The sequence below is a fragment of the Eimeria necatrix genome, genomic scaffold (assembly GCF_000499385.1).
Source record: "Eimeria necatrix Houghton genomic scaffold, Enh_scaff17, whole genome shotgun sequence".
In the NCBI taxonomy this organism is placed as follows: Eukaryota; Apicomplexa; class Conoidasida; order Eucoccidiorida; family Eimeriidae; genus Eimeria; species Eimeria necatrix.
In genome coordinates this window covers 204,961-215,016 of record NW_013655030.1, presented here as the reverse complement: position 1 = coordinate 215,016, position 10,056 = coordinate 204,961, and the positions used below count along the sequence as shown (strand labels likewise).

The window sequence follows — 10,056 nt, the reverse complement described above, 5'->3', positions numbered from 1 at the left end:
GGCGAGGGTTTGGGGGTTTAAGGGAGGGTTTGGGGGTTTAAGGGAGGGTTTGGGGCTTTAAGGGAGGGTTTGGGGGTTTAAGGGAGGGTTTGGGGGGTTGAGCGAGGGTTTGGGGGTTAAGGGAGGGTTTGGGGGTTAAGGGAGGGTTTGGGGGTTTAAGGGAGGGTTTGGGGGGTTGAGGGAGGGTTTGGGGGTTAAGCGAGGGTTTGGGGGTTTAAGGGAGGGTTTGGGGGTTAAGGGAGGGTTTGGGGGTTAAGCGAGGGTTTGGGGGTTAAGGGAGGGTTTGGGGGTTAAGCGAGGGTTTGGTGGTTTAAGGGAGGGTTTGGGGGTTAAGGGAGGGTTTGGGGTTTCGGAAAGGCTTCACGAGCTAAGGGTGGCGGAGGTTTTAGGGTTTAGGGTTTAGGGTTTAGGGTTTGTGGGCAGATAAAGCTGTGGGACGTGGAGGATGGCTGGACGCGTCTTTGTTCATTTGAAAGCCACGCCCATTATGTCATGCAAGCTGTTTGGAGTCCCCGGGACCCCACGATTTTCGCTTCTTGTTCTCTCGACAGGCGAGGCCCAAACCCTAAACCCTAAACCCTAAACCCTAAACCCTAGCTCGGCGGCGGGGCAGCAGGGTGCAGCCGAAGGGGAAGCTCTGGGCGAGCCTCCGAAGCAGCGTTTGCTGCTGCTGGCGGGCCGCGACGCTCGCGCAGGGCCTCCGCGAGGGCCTAGGGTTTAGGGTTTAGGGTTTAGGGTTTAGGGTTTAGGGTTTAGGGTTTGCGGGCCGCAGGTCAATCAAGGTGTGGGGCATAGGGCCCATAGGCTCGGGGGCCAAAACTGCAGCCAATGGGCCCCCCGCTGTTGTCACTAATGCCCACTTTTCTTTGTTGGGCCACGAGCGAGGAGTCAACACAATTGCCTACTCAACGTGAGCCCCGCAGCAGCAGCAGCAGCAGCAGCAGCAGCAGCAGCAGCAGCAGTGGTGGTGGTGGTAGCAGCAGCAGCAGCAGCAGCAGCAGTGGTCGGGTCCTGCAGAGAGAGCCGGAAGCCGGCAGCTTAGTCAGCAGCTTCTGGGGGCAGGGTTTGCTACAGAGGCGTGCTTAGGGTTTAGGGTTTAGGGTTTAGGGTTTAGGGTTTAGGGTTTAGGGTTTAGGGTTCTTTGCTGCAGAGGGGAGCGGCCGTACTTGATCTCTGGCGCTGACGATGCCACAGTTCGAATCTGGGACTATCAGACAAAACAGTGCATCCATGTGCGCCCCTAAACCCTAAACCCTAAACCCTAAACCCTAAACCCTAAGCCCGGGGGCCCCCACTCCCCTTCGAAACCCTACGTGCCTCCTCCTGCTACGGGGGCTATCTCAGCCCCTACGCCGCTGCTACAACTGGTGCTGCTGCTGCTGCTGCCTTCACTGCTGCTGCTGCTGCGTCAACTGCTGCTGCTGCTGCTGTGCTGCTGCTGTTTTCCGCGCCGCTGCTGCTCCTGTGCCGCTGCTGCATTCCTTTCTCCCGCTGCTCCCCTGCCTCCTCCGCCGCTGCCGCTTTCGGCGCCCGTGCCGCTCCCCCGCTGCTGCTGCTGCTGCTGCTGCGCTGCTGCTGCTGCTGCTGCAGGGCCGTGTGGGTGCTGCTGCTGCGCTGCAGGTGCTGTCGGGGCACAGCAAAAACGTGAGCGCAGTGCTGTGCCCCCCCGGGGGCCCCCACGCGCTGCCGCTGCTGTTCTCTGCTGGCGAAGACGGCCGGCTGTGTCTTTGGCGCTGCCCCACTTTTCGAGAAGAGGGGCTGCTGGACTTGGGCCTGGAGCGCCTGTGGGCCCTCGCAGCAAGGCCTCCTGCTGCTGCTGCTGAGGGCGGCCTGGGGGGCCTCGTCCTCGCCGTCGGCACGGACAGCGGCACCCTCGTCCTCAAGGTCGGCCCTGCAGCAGCAGCAGCAGCAGCAGCAGCAGCAGCAGCAGCAGCGGCTAAGGCGCAGCTGTAGTTGAAGCAGCGCCAGCAGCAGCTGTTCCAGTGGTAGCAGCAGCAGCAGCAGCTCAAGAAGTAGCAGCAGCAGCAGCAGCAGCAGCAGCAGCTCCAGAAGTAGCAGCAGCAGCAGCAGCAGCAGCAGCAGCAAGTGTGTGGGGTGGGTGCGCAGATGGGGAAGGACGGCCCCGTGGTGTCCTGCCACGGGGGCAAGGCCGTGGTGGCGCGGGGCTTCGAATTGCTGCAGTTCAATTTGAAGGCCATTGACGAAAGCGTTCCTGACGGAGAAAAGGTCCAGTGCCCCGCCAAGGAAATTGGAAACTCCGGTCAGCCCCAGCCCGCGCTGCAGCTAGCCAGCTAGCTAGCTAGCTAGCTAGCTAGCTAGCTGCGAGGTGGCTACCTGGCTAGCTGGCTAGCTAGCTAGCTGAGAGGTGGCTAGCTGGCTAGCTGGCTAGCTAGCTAGCTGGCTAGCTAGCTAGCTGGCTAGCTAGCTAGCTGGCTAGCTAGCTAGCCGGCTAGCTAGCTAGCTAGCTAGCTAGCTGGCCAGCCGGCTAGCTAGCTGCGAGGTGATTAGCTAGGCAGGCGCGAGGCGGCAAGCGAAGTGCCTAGCTAGCTAGCTGGCTGCGGTGTGGCTAGCTAGCTGGCTGGCGCTGCGGTGTTGCTGCTGCTGCAGATATCTTTCCCCAAAGGCTAGCTAGCCGGCTAGCTAGCTAGCTAGCTAGCTAGCTGGCCAGCCGGCTAGCTAGCTGCGAGGTGATTAGCTAGGCAGGCGCGAGGCGGCAAGCGAAGTGCCTAGCTAGCTAGCTGGCTGCGGTGTGGCTAGCTAGCTGGCTGGCGCTGCGGTGTTGCTGCTGCTGCAGATATCTTTCCCCAAAGCATCTCTCACCACCCGAACGGCAGATTCATCGCAGTTGTCGGCGACGGCGAATACGTCATTTACACGGCCCAAGTGCGAAACTGCTGCTGCTGCTGCTGCTGCTGCTGCTGCTCTTGCTGCTGCTGCTGCTGCTGCTTGGTTGCTCGCTGCTCGTGTAGGCCGGCTTAAGGGTCGGCAGCAGCTGCATGCGGTGCACCTGCAGCGTGCTTCAGCAGCGTGCTTCTATTGGCCTCAATATCGCCTGTTTGTGCTGCTGCTGCTGCTGCTGCTGCTGCTGCTGCTGCTGCTGCTGCAGGCTTTGCGGAGCAAGGCGTTTGGGGCTGGCGAGGACCTGGTTTGGTCTTTGGAAAACCACTACGCGGTCTTGGAAAAAGAAAACCGAATTAAAATCTTTTGCAACTTCGAAGAGGCAAGAAGACTCAGTCCCGAGTGCTGGCCCCAGCGGCTGACTCCCCGCTTCGTGCGAGGCTGTTGGGGGTTTAGGGTTTAGGGTTTAGGGTTTAGGGTTTTGCTGCAGGCGTACAACTTCACGCCGCCGTTCAGGTTGCTCGCTGCTCGTGTAGGCCGGCTTAAGGGTCGGCAGCAGCTGCATGCGGTGCACCTGCAGCGTGCTTCAGCAGCGTGCTTCTATTGGCCTCAATATCGCCTGTTTGTGCTGCTGCTGCTGCTGCTGCTGCTGCTGCTGCTGCTGCTGCTGCAGGCTTTGCGGAGCAAGGCGTTTGGGGCTGGCGAGGACCTGGTTTGGTCTTTGGAAAACCACTACGCGGTCTTGGAAAAAGAAAACCGAATTAAAATCTTTTGCAACTTCGAAGAGGCAAGAAGACTCAGTCCCGAGTGCTGGCCCCAGCGGCTGACTCCCCGCTTCGTGCGAGGCTGTTGGGGGTTTAGGGTTTAGGGTTTAGGGTTTAGGGTTTTGCTGCAGGCGTACAACTTCACGCCGCCGTTCACTGTGGAGGAGATATTTGGGGGATATCTTTTGGGCGTGCGCAGCGACGACGCAGTTTGCTTTTATGACTGGAACAGCTACAGGTGCCCAAACCCTAAACCCTAAACCCTAAACCCTCGGTGGTGCAGCAGCTGGGCAAGGGTTTATGCGGGGCCACGCCGGGCGAGGGGTGACACCCTAGAGCTTAGCGTTTGGGTTTAGCGTTCAGGGCTTAGCGTCTAGGGTGTAGGGTTGAGGGTTTACGGTTGAGGGTTTAGGGTTTAGGGTTTAGGGTTTAGGGTTTCCGCAGGCTGATCCGGCGCATCGAAGTTTGCCCCACAGCTGTCTACTGGTCGCCCGATGGCATGCAAGTGGCCATTGTGGCTCGAGACCCTCTTGCTGCTGGTCCCACCGCCCAGGCTTCAGGTGCTGCTGCATGCAGCAGCGGCAGTTTTGGGGCTTTGTTGGACAAAATTCGGGGGTTTGGGGAAGCTAGGGTTTCTCAGGGGCAGGGGTTTAGGGTTTAGACCCCAGGGTTTTGTCTGCGCCGCCTCGCCGGGGGCGGAGCATCTGCTGTTGCTGCACTACCGCCGCCGCTGCTGCACTGCCGCTGCTGCTGCTGCTGCTGCTGCTGCTGCTGCAGGGGGCGAACGGCTGTACGTGCTGCGGCATGACAAGTACGCAGTTATGGCGGCGAACACGGCCCAGGCCCTGGAGGAGGAGGGGGGGATTCCCATTGCTTTTGAGCTGTTGCACCAGGCAAGATTTTAGAGCAGCAGCAGCAGCAGCAGCAGCAGCAGCAGCAGCAGCAGCCCACACGGCCGCCCTGGAGGCGACTCCGAGCTAAAGACCAGCAAAACAGAGTGAAGCAGATGCAGCAAAAGAAGGAAAAGCATCGCTCAAATCCCCGGCTGCCCAAACCCCAAACCCTGGCCCCACCGCCGCCGCCGCTGCTGCTGCTGCTGCTGCTGCTGCTGCTGCTGCTGCTGCTGCTGCTGCTGGTGCGCAGGCGGACGAGAGCGTGAGCAGCGGGCTGTGGGTGCTGGACAGCTTCGTGTACATGACTCGGGGCTGCCGGCTGTGCTGCTTCTGCGCGGGCCGAACTCAAACGCTGCATGCGCTCGAGACTCAAGAGCTGCGGCTGCTGGCCTACGTGCCCGAGCACAGCCGCCTTTACCTCATCAGCCCCTCGCACGCCCTCTACGCCTTCACGCTCCACCAGGCCGTCGTCCAGTACCAAGTGCGCTGCTGCTGCTGCTGCTGCTGCTGCTGCTGCTGCTGGGGGGCTGCTGCTGCTGGGGTGCTGTTGCTGGGGTTTCGGGGGGGCGCAGCAGCTGCTGCTGGGGTGCTGTTGCTGGGGTTTCCCGGGCGGCGCAGCAGCTGCTGCTGGGGTGCTCGCGGCGCTGCAGCAGCTGCTGCTGGGGTCCTGGGGAGGTGCAGCAGCGGCTGCTGTGCTGCTGCTGGGGTGTCCGGGGCGGAGCAGCAGCTGCTGCTAAGCTGCTGCTGGGGTGCCCGGGGCGGTGCAGCAGCAGAGCCAGCTGCTCACTGGCCAGCTAGAGGCAAAGGGGCTGGCAGCAGCAACTAGCGGCTAAGTGGCTGCTGAAGCAGCAGCCAGGGGGGCCCCACACTTGCTGCTGCTGCAGCTGGGCTTTTTGCTGCTAGGGCGCCATTGCGCGCGGAGACCTGCAAACTGCGGAGGAGATTTTCCCTCAGCTGCCGCTGGAGGCTCACGACGAAGCAGCAAGAACTCTCCAGGCTCACGGGTACTTGCTGCTGCTGCTTCTCACTTTGCTGCTGCCTGCTGCTCGTTTGGTGCTGCTTTTCCGTGTCTTCTTTTGCCTCTTTTCCCTCTGAGTCAAGACCTGCTTGCTGCTGCTCAGCTGCTGAGGCGAAGCCTTTGCTGCCCTCGCTATCAACCGATTCCTATCCAGTGTTCCTTTTCTTTCTTCGCGTCCCGTGGCCAGACCAAGTTGCTGCTGCTGCTGCTGCTGCTGCTGCTGCTACAGATACATTGCGGAGGCCTTGACCGTGGCGCGCGACGAGCAGCTCCGTTTTGAACTCGCGCTGTCTATCGGGAACCTTCACATGGTGAGCTGCTGCTGCCGTTGCTGCTGCAGCAGTTGACGCCGCTGCTTCCTTCCTGCTGCTGCAGCAGCCGCCGCCGCTGCTGCTGCTGCTGCTGCTGCGGTCCTAGCAGCGCGCGGTGCTGGCTGAACTGCGTGCTGCTGCTGCAGTGCGCGGAGCTCATCAGAGGCAGCAGCAGCAGCCAGGCGGTGCAGCGGCAGCGCTGGGCTGCAGTGGGCGACGCGGCGCTGCAGAAGGGCGCTTTCACTCTTGCTGCTGCAGCATTTTGGGTGAGTCTGCAGCTTTTATTTGCTGCTGCTGGCCATGCAATGTTCAGCTTCAAGCACTGCTGCTGGCTTGCTGCTGCTCTTCCGTGCTGCTGCTGCTGCTGCGGGGCGCGCTGCCGGCTGCGCCTGCATTCCGTTCTGAGCTGTGTTGCCGCTGCTGCTGCTGCGCAGGAGTGCGGAGACTACCCGAGTTTGCTGCTGCTGTACAGCAGCAGCGGAGATGTGGAGCGTCTGCGTCAGCTGGGCGCAGCAGCAGCAGCAGCGGAGCAGCAGCAAATTGCCTTCGTGTGCTACTTGCTGTCACAGCAAATGGAAGAATGCGTTGATCTGCTGCTGGCAGCAGAACGAGCTCCGGAAGCTGCTCTCTTTGCCCGCACTTATTGCCCTTCGGCAGTGGACAAAGCCGTGAAGGCCTGGAGGCAGTCGCGGACTGCTGCTGCTGCTGCTGCTGCAGCTGCTGCTGCAACGACACACGGCGTTACAAGGCGAGGCGGAGCGGAAAACGCGCAGCTTCAGGAGAATGAAGAGGTACTGCAACTTGGTCCTGTCGACCAAGTATTCATGATCTACAGTCTAGGGTTTAGGGTTTAGGGTTTAGGGTTTAGGGTTGAGGGGGAGGGGCCTCTCTTTTGGTGAGGGTTTAGGGTTTAGCGTTTAGGGCTTGGGGGTGAGAGGCTAGGGCTTAGGGTTTAGGGTTTAGGGTTTACGGTATTCTTCTGATGTGTTTTCTGCAGAGAGTAAAGATGCCAGCATATCCTTCGGAGCAGCCAGATGCCTTCCCGAATTGGGAGCTAGCCAAACAGGTGCGCTGTGGGCCAGCAGCTAGCTAGGCAGCTAGCTAGCTGGGCACAAGCAGCTAGCTGAGCAGCTAGCTAGCTGAGCACAAGCAGCTACCTGGGTAGCTAGCCAGCTAAGCAGCTAGCTAGCTGGGCACAAGCAGCTAGCTATGCAGGTATCTAGCTGGGCACGAGCAACTAGCTAGGCAGCTAGCTAGCTGAGCACAAGCAGCTAGCTAGGCAGGTGGCCGCCTCCACCACAGAAAGTTGCTGCAGCTAGCTGGGCAGCTAGCTGGGTTGCAGCTAGCTGGGTAGCAGCTAGCTGGGCAGAGGCTAGCTGGGCAAATAGCTATTTCATATGAGCGGCTAGATGGGCCGCAGCAGCAGCGAAGGGCTCTGCTACGCCGCAGTAGCACCCGTTGCTGCTGTTGCTCTTGCTGCTCCTTCTCGTGCTCCTGCTGCTGCCTCGCCTGTCGTCCGAAGTGCCAGGCGAAGCAGCAGCAGCAGCAGCAGGAACAGCAGCAGCAGCAGCAGCAGCTAGCTGTGTGGGCGTGCGGCGGCAGGCTGAAGGAGTGCTTTCTGAACTTTACCGCCGAAAGCTTCCGGCTGGGTCTTACTCAAAAGTGCAGGAGCTGCTGGAGGCCGACATCTTGCAAACCATTGAAGAGGCGGGGCCAGACGCAGTGAGGGTTTAGGGTTTAGGGTTTAGGGTTTGGGGTTTTGGACTTCGGGTTCAGTGCGTAGGGTTAAGAGCGGAGGGTCTAGGGTTTAGAGCTTAGAGTTAAGGGTTTAGGGTTGAGGCCTGCAGCAGCAGGCAGTAAAGCACCAGAAACGGGCGCTCAAGATGCAATTCAGCCATTTGGCTGCTGCAGCATTTGCTGCTGCGTTTGCTGCTGCTGTAGCTGTTTCGGCGCTGCTTCTTAGTCACTGCTGCGTTCTGTTTGCTGCTTCTGCTGCAGCTGCGGAAGCTAATGAACGACGCAGCACCTTTCTCTTTGATGGAGGATTCGCAGGAGCAAATCCGTACGCTGTGTTGCTGCTGCTGCTGCTGCTGCCTTTTGCTTGTTGGTGCTGCTGCTGCTGTCGCTGGGCTGTGGTTGCCGCTCTTCTTGCTCCTGTTGCTGTTGCAGCTGCTGCTGTTGCTGCTCATGTGGCCGCCACTGCTCATGTGCTTGCCCGCCAGTTCACGCTGGATCCTGCTGCTGTTTCGCTGCTGCTGCTGCTGCTGCTGCTGCTGCTGGCGCTGCTGCTTCTAATTCACCCATTTGTGAGTCGGGGTGTTTTCCTCAGCGCGTGTCAACGGCGACGTGGCGGAGCCTTTGTCAGGGACGCCTATGACGGGTGCGTCTTTTTGCTGCTGCTTTGCTGCTGCTGCTGCTGTCCGTGCTGCTGCTGCTGCTGCTGCTGTCACCGCCGCAGGAGGAGCTGCTGAACCTGCTGTGGCTTGCCTCAGTAGCCCAGGCCTAAACCCTCAGTGGTGGGGTTTGTGTTTGTGGGGCTCTGCAGCAGCAGCTGGGGGCCCGTCGCCCACAAGTGTAGGAGATGCACTGTCTTCTCTGTCGCCCGACGGGTGGAAGCAGCCGCAGCAGCAGCAGCAGCAGCAGCTGCTGCAGCAGGGCCTGTCCCCGCCGCACCAGCTGGGCGATTCGGTCAAGCCGCAGCAGCAGCAGCTGCTCGAGCAGCAGGAGTTCTCCTCTCCTTTAGGCTACAACTCTTCGCTTTCTCCCCACCCGCAGCATCTGCAGCAGCACGAGCAGCAGATGTCCAATCCTTTTGCAGCAGCAGCAAATCCCTTCAGCAGCCCGGGACTGGCGAAGGACGCATCCACCGCGGGCAGCAGCGGCACTTACATGCCGGGGCACACGGAGCAGCAGCAGCAGCAGCAGCAGCAGTTCCGGGAGCAGCTGCACGAGAAGCAGCTGCTGCATGAGCAGCAGCAGCGGCTGCACGGCGACGCCAAGCGGCTGGCAGGGGCAGAATGGGGAGATGAAGACGAAGACCAAATAGAGTTATGAAGTGGCTAGCCCTTGCTGCAGCAGCAAAAGGAATGGGGAGCAGCAGCTGCAGCAGCAGCAGCAGCAGCAGCAGCGGCCCCATATAGACCAGAATCAGAAAAATAAAGCATAGGCAAGGAGACGGCACGAACAGCAGCTGATAGGCGCGATAGCGTGGAACTAGGAAACTCGCTATTCCATTCAAGAGCCCCCTGCAGCACTGGCAGCAGCAGCAGCTGCTGCAGCTGCTGCAGCTGCTGCGGTGACGGGCTGCTGCTGCAGCTGCAAAGACTAATGCTGTTTATGTGATGTGTACTGCTAGAGATGCCCAACTGGCTGCCTCGCATGTTGGGTTCGCACAGTCTCCCTGTGCATACTGCTGCTGCTGCCTCCGTAGCAAGAGCAGCAACGAGAGCAGCAGCACGAGAACCAGCTGCTGCTGCAGCCGCAGCAGCAGCTACATTCCAGAGGCCCACAGACGTGTTCAGTTTCTTTGGGGTGTTGCATCACCCCGAACTGGCAGCAAAAGCTGTAGAGATTTTAAGGGCCCGCCGACGCGGCAGCAGCAGCAGCAGCAGCAGCAGCAGAAACAGCAAGAAATGCAGCAGCTCTTAGGCCCCCATTTCTCTTCGCATCTTCCTGTTGTATTAGCTGTTTAGCATCGCCAGCCAGTTCGTTTCAGATGCGCCTGTTTGCGGTGTTTCGTAGGCATGTTAAGTCCACGGCTTAGGGTTTAGGGCTTAGGGTTTAGGGTTTAGGGTTTAGGGTTTCAGCAGCAGCTCGCACACACAGGCATCACCTTAGGCAGAAATTTAGGCACTTGTAGTCTTATACAGAAAGTTAGGCATTTTTAGCCTTTATATAGAATATAAATATTTCTCCAATTGTACATATATGATAATTATATGAATGTAGAGAAAGTGGCATTTTCAATCTTTATGTAGGATATATATATTTAGATCCTCCAATTGTACAAATATGATATTTATATGAATGTACAGAAAGTTAGGCAGTTTTAGTCTTATACAGAAACTTTGGCATTTATAGTTTCACGTAGACAGTTAGGAATTTATAGTTTTATACAGAAACTTGGGAATTTATAACCTTAGGCAGAGTCCCAGAAGTAACCCTTAAAGTGTACGGCCTGGTCCATAAGAAGTAAATATAGATATATAATATATATATAGACATACATCTGT

General features: G+C 59.0%; 1 protein-coding gene across 1 annotated transcript; it reads left to right on the top strand.

The window, feature by feature from the left end:
- Nucleotides 1–828: 828 nt before the first annotated feature.
- ENH_00022910 (coatomer protein complex subunit beta, putative) lies at nt 829–8,878 on the top strand (the record flags this gene model as incomplete). The annotated part of the gene is made up of 18 exons (XM_013584581.1): nt 829–1,041; nt 1,621–1,884; nt 2,107–2,260; nt 2,795–2,883; nt 3,329–3,406; nt 3,734–3,840; nt 4,047–4,162; nt 4,380–4,485; nt 4,787–4,976; nt 5,399–5,499; nt 5,743–5,824; nt 5,971–6,090; nt 6,259–6,642; nt 6,822–6,890; nt 7,427–7,546; nt 7,823–7,886; nt 8,154–8,204; nt 8,370–8,878. The coding sequence occupies 18 exons, from the start codon at nt 829–831 to the stop codon at nt 8,876–8,878; spliced, it is 2,817 nt and encodes a 938-aa protein (XP_013440035.1).
- Nucleotides 8,879–10,056: the final 1,178 nt, after the last annotated feature.